This window comes from Capronia coronata, assembly GCF_000585585.1.
Source record: "Capronia coronata CBS 617.96 chromosome Unknown acBCG-supercont1.1, whole genome shotgun sequence".
Taxonomy (NCBI): Eukaryota; Fungi; Ascomycota; class Eurotiomycetes; order Chaetothyriales; family Herpotrichiellaceae; genus Capronia; species Capronia coronata.
This window is the reverse complement of record NW_006912893.1, coordinates 2401035-2418554: the sequence shown is the minus strand read 5'-3', so window position 1 is coordinate 2418554 and position 17520 is coordinate 2401035. Positions and strand designations below refer to the sequence as shown.

Here is a 17520-nt window from a genome sequence, read left to right as displayed (position 1 = left end):
CATTGATGTCTGTCTGCCCGAGGTGCTGAACAAGCAATGTGAAGCCCTCGAGGGAAGAGGGAACTTGGAACTGGTCGTCATCCTCGTCAGTCTCGATCTCGGAAGAACAATCCTCCGCCTCCGCAGAATCGCTTATATAAGCTCAGCCTTGCACTATATCAGTCCCACTGCATACCACTCACCCCGTTCATGCTTCCTTTCTCCTCCTTCAGTCTCTGAGAACATACGTCTCTCTGCAGTCCACATCATCTCTACTACGTCCTTTGCGAAATTTTATGCGAAAGGTCGTGACGCTCTGACTCACTCAAATGTCACCTGCCACTGCTAGTTGTCTCTTCACTTTCCTCGGTCGGATACAGTATCCTGCAAAACCCTACTGCCTTTGCCTCTGCCTCGCTCAGTCTCTCTCTACTCTCTCTACATGACAAGACTCAAGGACTCTCTGCTTGCTTATGCCTACTCTTTAACAAACTCTTTCACAAGCAAGCCCAGCATCATCAAGTCTCGTCCTTCCAGGCCGTCTACTTGCATCATAGCTAACAAAGCTGACCTGGGTCTGTCACTGTGCTTTGCACTGAGCATTGAACTTCAGGTTTTCTTCTCTATCTTTTCTGCTCTCTCAACATCTCCCTGTCTCAGTCTCTCAGTCGCTCAGTCTTCTACTACTTCTCAACTCGTCTCAAATGTGGTCTTCATCCTCCCTTGATCTCTTTACCTCCAGCATCTACTCGACTCCGAGCGCTGTCGTCTCTCGTCTCAATTGTCATTCTCTGCTCTTCTCAACTCGTCTCACCCTCAAACTTCATCCTCTTGATCTCTTTACCTCCAGCTTCTACTCGAGTCCGAGCGCTGTCATTTATCGTCTCAATCGTTGTGCTCTTCTCAACTCGTCTCACTCTCAGACTTCATCCTCTTGATCTCTCCGCCTCCAATTTCGACTTGAGGCCAAGCGCTGTTGTCCCTCGTCTCAATTTGTATCCCTTTCCACTAGGGTTTCTTCATCTCTCTTTCCTCCTTGCTCAAAGGAACTGCTTACTACTGAAGCTGGTTGCAATACCTCAACTACATTCCTCTCTCACATCTCCTTACTCTCTTCTGACCTGCAATATCCGGCCTTGACGTCTCTCAAAGAACCTCATCATCGTGAACTTCAGTCTACATCTCACAGGAACGATGTCTTCTCAATCATACCGTCGCTCATTTAATGAGGATAGTGGCAGTCGGAGACCCTACAGTAACCTGGGAATAGCCAGGTCTGGACGGAGACAAGACGAGGTCGTGGGCCGCGAAGCTGCAGACAGGGCCTTTACCTATGACCTCTGGCGGAGAGACAGACATGAGCGCGGGGTGATTGATTCTTTCAGTCGCGCCAGATTGACCAACCAAACCCCACGGCATTCCGCTTGTCAGATCAAGACAGAGCACCCAGACAGGGATTGTGGCGCAGTGTTGAATGGGGTGTCCCTGTTTGTCCCCGAAGAAAGCCCCAATGAGGCAAGGAGTGGTCATGAAAATTCAGTGACGGCAGAGAATCCGAGTTCGCCTTCTATCGGCAGTCATAGGGACACGAACCCTCCACATGCGCCAACACAAACAGGCTCTTCTGATGCGGTTATTCGACCAAGAGGCTTGTCTGATGCACTGGTTCCCTCAAGACCAGCAGGCTTCACGAATGCAACGGTTCCCCCAGCTCAATGTAAATGCCCGGTCAGTCTGTTCTGCGAGGCAAGGGTCGACAAATACATTGACTGTCGCACGCTCGTTCTGGAATGGAACAACTGGAACAAGCGACAGCAGAAAGAGAGTATGCCAGAGTAAGTGCCCCTCACCCATACACATACAGAGCCCCCAGCCATCCTGCATCTCAATACCTTCCCAAAACCCTTCAAAAAAACGAACCTAACTGCGAGGTACATATAGACCACCAATCGACGTCCTTCCAGAAGACGAACCATTCGCCACACTCTCAGAGGTCCAAGTCATCACAGGCCTGCTAGACAAAGTCGAAACACGACCGAGAATGTCGCGGGCTCTGCGCATGGCATTCAGCATGATTCAAGACTGGATCCGACGGATGCAAAGCAACTCGGTGGCCGAGGACATACTCACCCAGTCCCACGCACTCGAGCACCTTAAACACTTTCTATCAGACGATAACAGCCAACTACGGCGCGAGAAGCAGGTCCCGCAATCCATGATCGAAGATCTAACAATTATCCAGCGCAAATGGGAGAACGGCGACCTGTCCGTCCTAGCATGTCGCGGACTTCGCCAGACTCGCAACGATGGTCAATGGTCAGCAGACCCTAATTGGCAACACGCCCGCAACGCCGACTTCCTTGGCCACGGCCTCCTCGTCAACGGCCAGACATGGCACTACCGCGCAGAGATGTGCCGCGATGGCGCCCACGGCCCGCCCATCGCCGGAATCTCAGGCACGGCTCAGGACGGTGCGCGGAGTATCGTCATGGGCTACCACGATAACGTCAAGAAAGAGTACTATGCGGATATCGATCAAGGAGACAAGATCTGGTATCTAGGCACGGCGTTGCCGAGAGGTGAAAATGACAAGAGACCTACTAACCTCAAGGATCCAACTGTGGTCGGCCTACGGCGTCAGCGAATCACTCCCGGCTCAAAGGGACAAGGTCCTACAGCCAGCACAAGGGCCATGGTAACATCGTACCGCACAGGCAATCCTGTGAGAGTGTTTCGCTCGTTCCGCCTCGCTAAGATTGTCCCGATGCGGCCCCCGCGCGGCTTCCGTTATGATGGGCTGTACACCGTTACTGATTTCGAGATCCTCAATACCGAGAGGCAGATTTACCGGTTTGTCTTGGAGCGCCTGGCCACAGGCCAGGGCCCGCTCCGAGAGAATCTCGCGCCACCGAAGCCCGAGGCCAGGAAACGCAAGAGGGAGTAGAATCGCACCGAAGAGAAAACAGCAGAGAGAAATGAAGTAAGGCGCCAAAAGCGGTTTAGGGCGACAGAAAGAGTTGATTTAATATCAACATCAACAACAACATTGGAGATCAAGCCTCATGGTGGGATCGAACGCCGAAGCAGGACATCGTCACCTCATTCTTCTGGATAGGGAAGTCGCGTCATCGGATGTCGCGTAGATTATGGGCGGATATGGCTGGGGATGGTGCTCGATGGGTGTTGATAGAGCTGGTCCGAGAGGCCGTGGGTATGGCGGAGCTACCGTTTGATACACGAGTGCTAGACATCAACGAGCATTATGGGCCATGAGCAGACATTAGTGGCAATGAACAGGATATCGGTGGACGGGATGTCGGACATTAAGGGGCTGAGATTGGAGATGGGGGAATTGGTATCAACGGGCTGATCTCACAGAAGACACGCATCCGCTAGCTATTGACTTTGTTCAAATCATAAGAATCTTCGAATCTTCGAGCTCGAAACAATAAAGGGCTTGCCTCGAAGCTCTCTATCGTCTGGAGGGTTGACTGTCGAACGAACGAGCACTATTCACGAACCAGAATGCCTCTTTTCCGCCCCTCTAGTGACAGCACGTAGATTGCCAAACGTCAAGACATCGCCTATCCTCTCCTTGCCGGTGAACAGCATGACAAGCCGATCAATCCCACAGCCCCAACCGCCTGTGGGTGGGAGACCCCATTCCAAAGCCTCCAGAAAATCTTCATCGACTTTCATGGCTTCTTCGTCGACGGTCTGGCTTTGGATCGGACTTCCGTCATTTGACGGACTCGACTGATGCGCATAGTGTTGCTGTTCTTGAAACTTCCTCCGCTGTTCGAACGGACTGTTCTCCTCCTCGTAGCAGTTGACCACTTCTTTGCCCTGGATGAACAATTCCGCCCGAGCGGCCACGGGCTGGCGGTTCGGAGCATGGGGGTGGATATACGACTTAGCCAGCGGCGAGAGGCATTCCGGGATGTTGACTATCCAGGTCGGACGGTCCATGGAGCGTGGTTCAATGTAGATGGAAGAGAGCTTATCCATGAGCCGAGGGACAGTCGGGTTGCTTGGGAGCGGAAGATCCTTGGATTCGAAGATCTGGAGAAGTTGTCTCGGAGCTTCGGGAGATGAGAGGTCCGGCAGCTCAACGCCTAACGCCGAGTTCAGCGTGGGGATGAAGTCGAATTCTTGGTAAGGCTCCCGGACGGACTGGAGCAGGTTGGCGACCTCGGGCGGCTGTTGATGCGGCAAGGCTTCGATTGCTATTGCGATCTCACTGAGCAGTTGCTTAGTGTAGTCCATCAGTTGTGGCAGATCGTGACGGACGGCGTAGAACTCGCAAGTGGTGAATTCGGGATTGTGCGTTTTATCGAGTCCTTCGTTTCGGAAGGACGGTCCGATCTCAAAGATGCGTTCCATCCCGCCGACGATCAGTCGCTTCAGCCATAACTCCGGGGCGATGCGCAAGCTCAATTTCCGGTTAGGGAACTCGGTCGCAGCAGTCTCAAATGGTTTGGCAGTTGCTCCTCCAGCCAGGGCGGTCAGGATAGGCGTGCTCACTTCTACGAACGATCGGGTTTCGAAGAAAGTGCGCATGGTGCGAAGAAGCGTGGATCGGGCTTTCAGAGTCTCAATGACCTCTGGATCCGTCAGCATCTCGACATGTCGAGGCTGGTAATTGGTCTCAGAGAGAGGACTCGTCGCGAATCCGCGTTGCTCAACAGGGAAACGTTGGAGGCATGGCGATTGAATCACTGGCAAGCTCGACGCTTTGATGGAGACTTGGCCATTTTTGGCTCGGTACGGTTGTCCTCCATTCAATGCTTGAATTGGCGTGAGCAGGTGTACGTGGAGGAGTCATGAGACTGGAGCACCAGCAGGGATGGTTCGGGCTTACAGATATAGTCTCCGCGCCGGATGAGCCGACAACTATGCTTGAAATCATCCAGAGACACGCCAGAGGATTCGAGAGCCGAGTATGAGAGCACGACCTGGAGCCTCAGTTGGTCCTCGACAATGTCTAGAAATGCCAGTTTGGATCCGCTGGTTCGTATCGACGCTATCCTTCCAAACACTGTTGTTGTTAGACCAGATGCAGCGTCATTTGACTCGACTCGGCCAGTCTTACCTTCGGCTGATTGCGAGCCGGATGTAGGACGCTCGCTCTCGTCGGCCTCGACCTCCTGATAAAGCGACCTGATACTTCGTGCTTGGGGGTTGCGTTTGTATCGTGGATAAAGCGAGGTAGTTGAGGACGTCAATTCCTCCACCCGCTCCCGTACTTCTTTACTTGAATATTGCGCAGCAGCATCTGCAACATGTGCATGTCCGGCTCTTGGGGGTACCGTCGTAAACCCCGCCTGGATTGTCCATCGTATGGGATTTTGCAGGGCGCGACTCGAGGGAGTCCTACCGGTCCGAGTGCGTAGGATACTAATACCAACGTGTTAGACAAGGGTTTCATAGGGTGATTTGCAAATTGTATGCAGAACAAATCATGTCAGACACTATTGAGTGGTAGTGATCATTGCCAGCCGAAGCCAGCATCACTCGCAGCGGTTCTTCTGAGTTTTCTCTTCATATGATGGGTGGTACTGGGGAACAAGTGTTTGCAGCGACTCACTCTCTTGTCAATGGTAGACAGTTCCATGGCCGTATGTGCCATGTCAGCCTCCTGGACATTAAGGCAGCGACGACAACGACATGAGCAGACCGTGTGGAATGTCCTCGTAGTATGATGTTCGTCGAAGGAGAGTCGGTGGTGACCGCGCAGCGCAGCAAGTAATAAAATTGTGTTGGAGAGCAAGTTCCAAGTTCGCTTAAGCTTCGGCAGCAATCGAAATATTGGATTGCGAGTGCGAGGCTCCGACCGCAGCTTTTCTATTAGTACAGCAGACAACTTGAGCCGTAGATCATATCAAACCCTCCATTGAACTCCTCAATACTGTCACTATTGTGTCTAGCCATTCGCAGCTTGCACGACCTGCGACAGAGCACCGCTTCCTCCACAGATACCTCAATCTTCGAATCCGTCATCAACAACCGTCGCCATGTCGTTCCTCTTTGGTGGTGGACGGCCGCAACCGACCTCTCAAGAGAAGATTGCAGCCGCTGAGGCCGAAGTCTTGCTGATCCAGGACTTGTTCCAAAAGTAAGTACGCACCATATGTGGCTACGGCTACGGCTACAGCCTCCGCCTACCTCTACGTACAAAGACCGCCTGTGCTAAGTCTCTACCGTCGCTGCAGGTCAATCTTGTCGTGCAAGAAGAAGTGTATCCCTGCCGATTACCGCGAGGCCGAGCTCAACAAGGCCGAGAGCGTCTGCCTCGACCGGTGTATGGCCAAATTCATCGAAGTCAACATGCAGATCTCGGACAAGTTAAAGGAAAAGGCTCCTGGGGGCGGCGCAGGAGGCGGCGGCATGTTTGGCATGTGAACGGCGTTACAATTCCTGGTCTCTCTCGGACGTGCATTATGTAAGATTGGATCACACGGGAGAGTCTGCAGTGTGAAACAGCCTGCAGTGCTGGTCCATCTTCATTGTGATGACCTGGTTCTGCCGTTGTATATTATTTAACCTTGATTCAAGACGACATGCAGTGGTCGGTGACGGAACAGGCGCAAGACTGACAGTCATTATGGGGATTCGTCAACTCTCAAAAGATTGAGGAAAATATCGATTCCATTTGACCTCTGCCAGTGTAGCCTCACCCCTGACATTATAGAAGCTGCCAGTGTTTCAATGACATGGAGTGATGCTACGCAGCCCATTACTCGAGGCTCCCATTCTCCAAACGCCTTGCTAAATACCCAGGGACATGCAACGCCATGACTGCGACTATCCTCGGGAACCCATGAAAGTCAGCAACCTTTGGAGCCAGGGAACGGCGTTCTGCTTTTCGTCTCCGATCAGCTCCCTCACTCTGGCTTCAATAGCAATCACATTGCGCTCAAAGTCATCGACCCCGTCTTCCACCTCCTGCAGACGAGACTGCAGCGAGTCCAGCTCGTAGTCCATCTTGGCTCCAAGCATTTCGATTCTACGAAAGCTCTCGCTCAGTGCATTCTTTTCCTGTGAGACCAGATCAGATGAGGTTGCTTGGAGGCTTTGATACTCCTCCAACCGATGGTAGTATAACTCGTTCAGTTCCTCCAGATGCTGTCGTGAATACCTCTCCAGGCTCTCCACATGGCCAACTGTGCTTTCCGTGTACGGAATCAGAGCCTGTTGAATCGTCTGGATGCGCTTGGCTTTCTTTTGAGCAGCAGCCACCAACGCATCCCGCTCGGCGAGGGCATTCGTGAGGTCGCCTTCGATTTTCCCCTTTCCGATGCCCTCCTCGGCCACGTTCGGTCCCAGATCTAGCACAGCATTCTCAACAATACTGAAAGATAATTGCCGCTTGATGCGGTTCTGCCGCGGGCTGTCCGGGGTGTGATCGGTCAATTGAATCGCGCTCTGTGACGACCTGAGGGCGCGACTCCGAAGTCCCATGTATGGCTTTCCGGCAGAAAAGTTCCTGTAGATGTCCGTTTCGAAGACGCTCCGCAATCCTGCCAACTCAGCATTCAGCTTCTTCCGCCTCGGAGAATCCCCTGGTTGCGGAGGCCTCAGTTGCTCCCGATGCGATGGGATCCGTTTTCCGGTGTCTGTTTCCACCCTTCGCAAGGGCTGTCGACGGGTCTCTTTCGGCGAAGTCGGGGCCGCATTCGCCAGTGCCAGGTCGAATGCCGGCGGTCCCATTTGCCGTGGTGGCCCCGACGGGCGCAATGTGTGGTCTCGCATGTGGTGATGATGGTCTTTGGAGGATTTAGATGTTAGCGTTGTAGCACTCTCCGTCCAGTCACGAGTTTCTTCGCCATCTATGGGATGACGCATGCTATGGGCCTTGTTTCCAGCTCCGGGGCCGCGGGGGCGGCTTCGAACAGCTTTGAGGTCATGCGTTTGGGTGCTATACACCGTGTCCGAACGTTCCAGAATTCCTCCATCGGAATAGGAATCATGTTGATTGCTCGTCCAGAAGAAATTGCCTTGATCGTCAGTGCTGAAGATCCTTCCACCCAAATCGTCCGAAGGCGTAGTCAGCGCATCTCCAGACTTGACACGTTTGCCTTGCCAAAGCCATTTCATCCTCGGACCTGTAACCAGTTGCGCGAACCGGTCAATGTCCAGCGTCTCGGCATCGGAGATCCCGGCCTTGTCCCGGCCACCAACGATGCCCATCATCATTTCACCACCCTTGCCACTGAGCTCGGCAACGGTCGACTTGACCGCCTTTGGCACAGTCCACCCTTCGCCGCTGGCATTTTTGGCGGTAGCCCGGTGAAGCCGATCGAGTGTTTCGCGATCGAGTCGCCGAGTTCTCTCCATCTTCTGACTCTTCTGGAAATGGCCCACGGCTCGCTTCATCGACACCGTATCTAATACGTCTTTTCCGACCGGCGATCCTGAGGCCTTCAGTCGGTTGTATGCGCCGATCAAGAGTCCGAGAAGGGCAGCCACTGTGGTCGGCCCCAGGATCCCATCACTGGGCTCCACGTTGTAGAAGTACGTCCCTATGTCAGTCCACCAGTTATTGACAGCTCTCTCGGTCACGTCGCAAAGCAGACCGTCCGCGTACGTCGCCTGAATTTTATCGTACATGACCAACGCCGTTTGGCAGATGCGTACAAGCTCCATGACCGAGTGGTAGAGCGGTACAGTCTCGCTAGTGCGGTAGAGATGATGAAATTTCGCGATGGTACTCGACTGAGGCGGCTGCAGGCTCAGTGGCGCTCTTCCGGAGCACCCCATGCGCTTTAAATTCTCGTTGACAATGAAATCCTCCCTGTGCTTCCTAACATCCCCATCCGGGACGGCAATGACTGTGAGGGCAGAAGGAAACCCGCTGAGGTTGGTGACCATGAGCGTCCCCAGCGGTGTTTCTTTCTCCTTGGCATGAAATTGCGAAACGGCGTTAAAGTAGACCTGGAGCCTCTGCGACCAAGTGCTCTCGTCGCTAGGGACCGAAAGCACATTGACCACGATGGAATGTGATGGGTCGCCAGTGTAAGTGCTGATAACAAACGTCGGATGAGTCCTTGAGCATGCCCACTGCTCTACCAGGTATAGCTCGTATCCTTGTAGGCGTCCCCATCGTTCTATGGCATCGGTAGCTGGATCTTCTTCCAAATATCGGAAGGCGACCGGATCCGCGAATACAAGCCGCTTCCTGCCCTGAGTCGACCGATTTTGACGAGGACTACTTGTTGTGGGCCTTGTATTCACCAGGCTCTCGACTTCACCAGGTTGCTCTTGGTCCTCGGGACTGGCTTTCGTATTTCTGTATGACGAGGATCTTGTATAAGTGCGCGGATATTGGTATGGATTGTCGAAGCCTATAGGAACGAACGACATGATGTCGGCTGTCCTGCTTAGGACGGACTGCGGAGGCTAGAATGGGCACTTCATAGGGAACAAACAAGGCATAAGATGGCCAAGTCAGCAGGGCGGTGGTAACCTAGGCGTGAAACCACCATGAATGGCAGCAGAGGTGAACGTGTTGGTCAACTCGAAGATGGGGAAGATGTGACAAGTGAGGTCAAATCATGTTTGCGGAGAATTAACAGAATGATACAGATAGGCATCATCTTATCGTTATCGTTATCGTTATCGTTCCTCACTCCACTACTACCGGATCTCATGGACAACGAAGGGCCGGGCGCATGACATATCTCTCAGGTGCCAGTGGCACTTGAACCATTGAACCAACACCACGCGCTTGCAGTTGCATTGCTGTATCGTACCATCTCACCTTGCCGGCAATTGACCTCGCAAGCCGTCACGCAGGAAGTCGGATAGCTCCCGCGACAACCAGATCAAGAATGCTACCCGCCGAGAACCTTAACCACCAGTCGATGCCCGCATCTCCGTAATCTATACCGTTGCCACAAATGGAGGCCATTCAGAAAGAGCATGACAAGGTTCGGAACAGCTGCAAGCAGTCCAAGACCAATCGACATGTCGACGACATCATCAACGCCCTCCAGAAGGCGCGGGACGCCATCGCCGAAGATCCCAACTCGAGACAGGTTACGCTGGCGAAGCTGCAGAACCCCGTGAAAGCGTCGTTCGACGGCATATTCTCCGGCTTGAAGGATACTCATGGACTACACAACAAGTACACAAGGGCGCTGGACAAGGTGTTCAAGGAAAAAGTGCCGAACAGCGACATTGACGCTCTCTCTTCCCACCCGAACTTGATCAATCGAGCCATCTACCTACATCTGCTTCGAGAGGGGCTATTCGACGTGGCCTCAACCTTCCACTCGGAAGCCATTGAGAGGCAACAGAGCCAACAAGAAACAGCAAGCCATTTGGGATTCGATGTCTCCATGGAACACCCGCTGGGTTTGGAGAAGAGTTCGGAAGAGAGTATGCAAGAGCAATTCTCCAATATGTACCATATCTTGAGCGAGCTCAAGGACAACCACAACTTGCAGCCAGCTATCGACTGGGCTCGGAAGAATGCTACGGCCCTAGAAGCTCGCGGCAGCAACCTGGAATTCGAACTTTGCAGGTTACAGTTTGTCAATCTCTTCCTGGAACGTCGGGATGAAGACCGATCCGACTTCGACGCACCTTTGCGCGCTCTTCAATACGCACAGACGGAATTCCAGTCTTTTCGTGGTCGCTACTTGGTCGAAATTCAACAATTGATGGGTGCTATTCCGTTTTCCTCCAATCTGGAAGAGTCGCCATATCATTTACGGTTCAATAACTCGACCGCATGGGAGGAAGTTGCCAGCTCCTTCATACGGGAGTTTTGCTCCCTACTCGAACTATCCGCAGACTCACCCCTGTATGTTGCAGCGACGGCCGGCGCAATCGCATTACCTACACTTCTCAAATTGCAGACCATCCAGAAACAGAAACGGACAGAGTGGACTTCCCAGAACGAGTTGCCGGTGGAGACGCCACTTCCTCCGTCGTACAGATTCCACTCTATCTTCGTCTGTCCGGTCTCGAAAGAACAGACGACCGACCAGAACCCGCCGATGATGCTACCGTGTTGTCATGTTATTGCACAGGAGTCTCTGCAAAAACTCAGCAAAGGTGCGAAATTCAAGTGTCCCTACTGTCCAATAGAGAGCCACCCGAAGGAGGCGAAAAGGGTGTTTATATAAAGATAGGATATTCGGCTGGAGACTGCTACAACATAAATCTCAAGATGTACGGGTCCTGTTTGCAGACTCCAGAGACAATTGCCCGAGAATGTTCTCGGTGGATGGCATGGACGAGGGAGGAGTCAGGAGCAAGACTGAACCGAGAACGGCGTTCTCAATTTCTTTTCACTACACATGCCAGTATCAGGGCGCCTGGGTTAAGTACATGGGCGTCATGGAACTAGTGGAGTTATTTGAGGGAGGATATGATCAGTCAGGCGATGGAAATTCGGTACAGTTACAAGTAAATGCTGGTAGGAATCAAAACCGTCCACTACAACAACTTGCTTCTCTCTCTGAACTGCTTAAAATTATCCTGCTTTGTACCTAAGCCGTTCAACCTCGATGCCATTTTGCCAGCTTGGAGCCTCGTTGATATACAGCCCCTCGGTTCAAGTTGTCTGACTTCCTTACGCATGATGCAAGGCAGGCTCACTACCAAGCGCTCGGGGGCCAGTTATGGAGAAGTAGATTGTTCCGACTATTCAAAGCACCTAGACCTGGAATCCTGATGTCCTGGATTTAGGTCCCTATGATGGGTGGTACTGACCCTGGGCCAATCCGATTCAAGAAACACCTTCAAGCCCTACTAAGCCGGGGCTTTGCAGAGGTCAAGCTTCGGCGCTCAGGACGTACAGAGGTACACTGGGCTTTTTAGCTATCTTAGCTCCTTGGGGTCTGAACAACGCCTCGTGTTTCATCTTCTGTTTGCTATCCCCACTGAAATGCATGGGCTGTACACCCTCTTCTCTCAATCGCTCTGCTTTGCCGGGCGACCGCCGTTGTCGTCCGCTTCGCTAGCGGGAGTGCATTTCGAGGCCGGGGGTAAAGGTTTCCTTTTTTCCTTCTGCATACGACTCATCTGGTAGCCTGGAATGCGTCAGAGGCACGATATCAGTTGCCTTTCCGATCGCCGATTTTGCAATTGGTCTGCAGTTGATGGCTTCCCTTCTTGTGTCATGCCTAACGACAACTGACACTGCGACATCCAGGTGGCAACAAGCGGAAGACAATTCGCTTCGGCTAGCACTAGCACAGAGACCCCAGGTATCCGGGATTCGAAGCAGATGCCAGACATGGGGGAGACGGCCGTAGTCGCATCGCTTTGACTCATACGGGCCAGTCATGGCTGATGCGGAGGGAGGGCGCAGGGCATCTTTTAGGCCTAGGAGGCCTAGGAGGAAAAGCTCCCTAGGCTAAGCAGGCCGGCAGTGGCAGTAAAGCGCATGCATGGTCACATGCCTACGTGTGTTAGTCGTTCCCCCCAAAAGCGCGGCAGAGTCGCGTTGCTTCCGGGACCTCATCTAGCCCCAATCTGGCCGAACGGGCACTGCAGGGCACTGCACTGCAGTTGATAAGCTCCATCCTCCATCCTCCCTCCTCCCTACCACCAGCTCCCCGGTACCCTCGCTACCTGTCTGCTTCCAGGCAGCGCAGGCCGCCGCCATGTTCCTCCCACATAAGAAGCTCACTCTGCTGCTAGCAGATCCTCCTCGACTTCTGCTCCTCGACCTGACTGACCAATGCCACTGCATTCAGGCAGCCTTGCTTTCGTTACCCTTCTGGTTCTTTTGCACGTACCAATGAAGACGGCTCTTGTACTATTTCATTTCGGCTAACTGATAGCTTCTGGTTGATTCTTCTCTCTTTGCATTTGCATGTCAAGTCAGGGCCTTCCATCGTTCCTATTCCTAGTCCAGGACTCGACTGCCCAAGTGCCATTACAGAATGTTCAGCAGCAGAAAGGCTCGTCCGTCCGATAGCTTCTCGTCTCGATATGGGACCAGCAAGTCGATCAAGCCTAGATCCTCCCACCGAGAGCAGTCCATCACAAGAGCCCTCGAGAGGACGGAGTCCATGAGGACCACCAAAAGAGAACCCAGTGCTCATACGAGCCCACCGGCGGGGAGGTGAGTGGATTACTCCTGGGGAACAGTCACCCTTGCTAACATGTGTCTACAAGCACACTCACCTCCGCCATCGTCACTCTCTGTGTCGGGCGTGAGCAGAGACTCTTTGCTGGACACGAAGAAGTCCTGTGTCGATCACCCTTCTTCGAAGCTGCCTGCAGGGGCCAGTTCTTCGAGAACAATGCGAGAAGAATCAACCTCCCTGACGAGCAGCCGGAGATCCTCTCCGCAGTTCTCGAGTATCTCTACAAAGGGGACTACTATCCGAAGTTGATTCAGAACAAAAGAAAGGACACCTGGGAAGTCGAAGACGACGAGAATGGCAGCAATACCACCATCTTCTGCCTTGCCGCCAAACAGACACTGATGAAAGACACTGTCATCTAGTAAGGTTGTCGTCTTTCTATCCTGAGGCTGTCTACTGACGTTGCCACTCACCAGCTGCACGGCTGAGCGCTATGGACTCGACGAGCTCAAACGCCTCGCCCTTCGCAAACAAGGCTTGCGACACGGCATGCAGATCTCCACCATCCTCGCCTCAGCACGCTTTGCATACAACCACACTCCCAACTCCGACTCGAAGCTCCGGGCTCAATATCTGACATTGATCATCCGCAGCCGGCACAACTTCAAGAAAAGTGGCACTATGAAGGTCGAAATGGAGCAGGGCGGTACCCCTCTGTTTTTCGATCTCTTCGTCGCCATGTGTAATCATATGGTAAGCTAGCAGGCACCACCTTCTCGCTTTGTGTCCTTTTCACTGACATCCAACAGGATGACTTGAAGACCATGCGGTCTCCTTTCTCATCACCATTCACTCGCTAGGTCGAGTCCCATGTACCTGTATCATTAGAACACATCAGATTGCCAGCTGCTGGAGTCTGCGACTGTGTGCACCAAGACTGCTGATCTCTTACTGGGTGTAAGGTTGGAGTTCGGTCGTTCTCCTGTGTCTGTATCAATAGCCACAATGTCCACCAAAGTCTGCTATTCGGTGATGTGGTGCATCAACACTGTTATCAGCAACCCGACCGACAAAACGCTGTAATCTTTTCAGAATTTCAAAATGGCGCAGAGTCTGGCCTGTTATGTTCTACGCTCAGCTCATATGTGGCCTACTGCCACTCAGAACTCAATTTTTCCTGGCGAAATGACGAGTCAATCAATCATCATGCTCTGAACGTAGAGACCCCTTGTATTCAATGATTGATTTTCTGTGCGTGGGCATTGGCCGGACTTGACTCCAATGTGCCAGTGCACGCATAAGACAACCTATTCAGCCGACCCATTCAGTAGCTAGACATCTCCTTTCCAACCTGTTTAGCTGTCCGTTGCAAGAGGCAACCAGCCGTGGCCTGCAGGCCACCCCTCCTTCCACCTGTCACTCCCTGCTTTTTGGGATCCTCTGCTTGCCTGAAGTAGAATAGGCCAGAATGTAGAAGCGTCAGGAACCGAGCACAGACGGTAGAAAAAGGACACCGGTAGAGTTCAGCTGAGACCCTGATATCTCGATCGAAATATCGCGCGTAGGCTCGATATGAGTCACATCCAAGACTGTCGCACAGACGGTGTGGAAGACAAGATGCCTGACTTCCAAAGTTCATAGGTGGGATTCCGTGCATTGACACATGCCAGTCTTCCCTGTCGCACTGAAGTTGTGCTTCGAAACCGGGCCTGTAAGTAGGTAGCTTTGTCCTCCGTACCTGTTGTAATGTGTGGAGGACGCCAGCGGTATGTCGTTCAGTCGAGGATGGGTGTGTGGGGCTCTGGAAGCCAGTAGCTCAGATGGTTGCAATTCATCCCATCCCTGACTCGGGGTTGACACCTATGCCCATGATTGAGGGTGTGCGAGTCTGCCGACAGTGTGCACCTAGACTGTAATGCAGTACTGTTGATAGCACAGTGACTGTGTGTTGTGAGTCCGGCAGTGGTGGGTGTCCAGCACATTATTGTTCTCCGTATGGCTTTCGGGGGCTAATGCACGCGCTCAGCCGAGACCATGTATGGGAGGCAGGCTCGATTCATCAGGAGGGTTTGTGAGCCAATGGTTTCCGGTCCAGATTGTTTTGGGAAATCCCCCTTGCAAGAGGACGCCTTGCTGATGGCCGAGATGCATTGTAGCTCATCACCCCTCTTGAGTGTGTCGAATGGTGACTCGAAGCATTGTAATGCCTGTCATTTGCACGGAGGCTGAGAGGTATGGATGTCCACGGCCACCAGGGCTGATAAACATGTGCTGGTATGGTGTAACGGCCTGGATAGTCATCCTCAGATTCCTGTATCGTTGGTGAGTGAGTCAGTGATGAAACTCTATTGGTCCGAGGCAAGTAGATTGGTTGGATATGTGGCGCGCCAGCCTATCGACAGGCCAGTATGAAAGCCGGCCATCTTTCGAAAAGAGCTTAGCACCAGATGGATTCTTTGTCTCTCATGATCTTCCAATGGCATGTGGTCAATTCAAACACCAGTGCCGGGGAAGGCGCCAGCCTTGCTGAGAACGACAATGCCTCTGTCGCGAGCGATGTAGCCTTTCATCATGTTCTGAAGGAGACCACAAAATGTCTGAGTCAGCATGATTGTCCCAATGTCCGTTGTACATGCGAGGGATGAGTGATGTATCAAGATCTGTCTGGCTGCAGCCTATTCATGCTAGGCATCCGTCCTCCCCCAGGCAGCCTCCGCTTACGACGCGTGGCAAAAGTCCGCGGATGAACACAATATATTTGAGCGACGGGGTGCAGGCATCAAATGCAAGGCAAACAAAAAGAATGATAATAAAACGCACCTTATAGATCATGTTGGCAAGGAAACACTCGACCTCGTCCCTCTCGATCATGACATCCTTGGCGCCCTTGTAGCCGACACGCATGCCGGCCTCGAACTCCTCGATCCGGATCCTCGTCCTGCGAATCCTGCCCGCCACTTCGCCTGTCGCCGGGTCTTTGGTCTCTTCCCAGCCTGCAGCTAGGAACACCTTGCGGAACAGATTTCGCGTGCAGATATCGCGCGTCCGCTCGAGGGTAAGGTAGACACGGCGCTTGACCAGCTCCGGTTCGGCGGATGTGAGGGCCTCGTCGAAGGCCGCCAGGGATCCAGTGCGCACGGCATCAAACAACGGTGTGAATATCCTGGAGAGAGATGGATGTGGGGCCAGCAAGGCACGGTTAGGCAGCTGATGGTGATTCACCACATGTGCCGGGATCAGATATGTCAGAATCTGTTCCTGGTTCTTGAGCGAGTCCTTGTGGCATAGACTCAGCGCCTCGGTCAGATGCATCTCGGCGTCCGTGTAATTCTCCTGCAAGAAATCGATGACTCCTCGGTAGTATTTGAACGTGCACCGGTGGGATTTCGGGAAGAGCTCCAAAGGAGGCAGGTCGGCTGACGCGGCTTCCAGAGCGCGGATGACATTCCTGGTCAGCGAAATGGAGTTGAGCTTGAAGTATGTCTTGAACAGCAGGTTGGTGGTGCTGTAGATGCCCCATTTCCGCGACTCGGCCAATTCGGACCGGTCGCTCAAGCAGACTGTGAACATGCGGTTGATGGTCCAAGCCGCCTGTTCGAGTTTCTCGTGTTTGTTCACATCGCTGATGATGTCGTCGGAAAATCCGTTGGCGAAGGCAGTGCCTCCGTTGGCGTCTTTCGCTCTGCCCTCACTGTCTGCCTTCATGGCTATCATGCGAATATACTTGCCTGCGACGTAGAGACATGGTACAGTCCATGACTGGAATCCAAAGTTGGTGTAGCCTCTGACCAGAAAGTTGCATAGTTCCTTGTACGCGTCAAATGCCCGAACCCAGTCTCCTGTGCCGTTGCCTTGCCGTAGCCCGACCAGTTCTTTCACGGTCTTCCACAGAGCGACGAAGATGTCCACCCACGCATTGGCTTCCGCCTTGGGTAGTCCCACTGCATTCGGCGCTTGTATCAGATGATAGCGAACGTCGGCTGTGATTGTCTGGTAGTTGGACAGCTGGGCAAATGATTGTAGTCGATGAGGGTCGCGGGCAGTGTCTATAGGGGCAAGGCAGGAGGCCAGGAGACGACCATCGCCGACCCTCTGGGCCTGCTGGAAGTCTGCAAATATGCTCCCCATTAGACAGCCATTCCCCGAACCCAAGTCTTGAGTCAGAGAAAGTAATTGTTAGCAAGTTGGTTTGTACTGATCTGTACAGAGGTTGTTGTCTCTGGCAAACTGATGCGGGACGTCGGCCGACCAATCAGAAGCGGGCAGCCATTATTTCCCCGACGGCCCGATCACAATCTTGGCGCACTTTCAATTTTGGAGACTTTCGGGTCCAGAGTCGCACGCAACCTTCAAGTTGGGTTTTTGTCATCTTGCGATCAACCACTTCGACGACGACCAGCACACAAATCCAGTCGGTCAGATACAAGTCAAGGTACGTGAATATTACTCTTAACTAGATCTCACAGTCACTAATTCGCTGCAGATGGGTAAGTCA

General features: G+C 52.9%; 7 protein-coding genes across 7 annotated transcripts; 4 read left to right on the top strand and 3 right to left on the bottom strand.

Annotated features, from left to right (window-relative positions):
* Nucleotides 1-1173: 1173 nt before the first annotated feature.
* Nucleotides 1174-2923, top strand: A1O1_00853 (uncharacterized protein; the record flags this gene model as incomplete). Its single annotated transcript, XM_007721768.1, has 2 exons — nucleotides 1174-1814; nucleotides 1921-2923. The coding sequence occupies 2 exons, from the start codon at nucleotides 1174-1176 to the stop codon at nucleotides 2921-2923; spliced, it is 1644 nt and encodes a 547-aa protein (XP_007719958.1).
* Nucleotides 2924-3492: 569 nt separating this feature from the next.
* On the bottom strand, nucleotides 3493-5608 carry A1O1_00852 (uncharacterized protein; the record flags this gene model as incomplete). Its single annotated transcript, XM_007721767.1, has 3 exons — nucleotides 3493-4766; nucleotides 4841-5303; nucleotides 5567-5608. 3 exons carry the CDS (start codon nucleotides 5606-5608, stop codon nucleotides 3493-3495), a joined length of 1779 nt encoding a protein of 592 aa, XP_007719957.1.
* Nucleotides 5609-5993: 385 nt separating this feature from the next.
* A1O1_00851 (uncharacterized protein) lies at nucleotides 5994-6381 on the top strand (the record flags this gene model as incomplete). Its single annotated transcript, XM_007721766.1, has 2 exons — nucleotides 5994-6094; nucleotides 6192-6381. 2 exons carry the CDS (start codon nucleotides 5994-5996, stop codon nucleotides 6379-6381), a joined length of 291 nt encoding a protein of 96 aa, XP_007719956.1.
* Nucleotides 6382-6783: 402 nt separating this feature from the next.
* On the bottom strand, nucleotides 6784-9342 carry A1O1_00850 (uncharacterized protein; the record flags this gene model as incomplete). Its single annotated transcript, XM_007721765.1, has 1 exon — nucleotides 6784-9342. One exon carries the CDS (start codon nucleotides 9340-9342, stop codon nucleotides 6784-6786), a length of 2559 nt encoding a protein of 852 aa, XP_007719955.1.
* Nucleotides 9343-9878: 536 nt separating this feature from the next.
* On the top strand, nucleotides 9879-11111 carry A1O1_00849 (uncharacterized protein; the record flags this gene model as incomplete). The annotated part of the gene is made up of 1 exon (XM_007721764.1): nucleotides 9879-11111. The coding sequence occupies one exon, from the start codon at nucleotides 9879-9881 to the stop codon at nucleotides 11109-11111; it is 1233 nt and encodes a 410-aa protein (XP_007719954.1).
* Nucleotides 11112-12878: 1767 nt separating this feature from the next.
* On the top strand, nucleotides 12879-13885 carry A1O1_00848 (uncharacterized protein; the record flags this gene model as incomplete). The annotated part of the gene is made up of 4 exons (XM_007721763.1): nucleotides 12879-13060; nucleotides 13114-13446; nucleotides 13502-13778; nucleotides 13835-13885. The coding sequence occupies 4 exons, from the start codon at nucleotides 12879-12881 to the stop codon at nucleotides 13883-13885; spliced, it is 843 nt and encodes a 280-aa protein (XP_007719953.1).
* Nucleotides 13886-15517: 1632 nt separating this feature from the next.
* On the bottom strand, nucleotides 15518-17153 carry A1O1_00847 (uncharacterized protein; the record flags this gene model as incomplete). The annotated part of the gene is made up of 2 exons (XM_007721762.1): nucleotides 15518-15601; nucleotides 15846-17153. The coding sequence occupies 2 exons, from the start codon at nucleotides 17151-17153 to the stop codon at nucleotides 15518-15520; spliced, it is 1392 nt and encodes a 463-aa protein (XP_007719952.1).
* Between the last annotated feature and the right edge of the window lie 367 nt (nucleotides 17154-17520).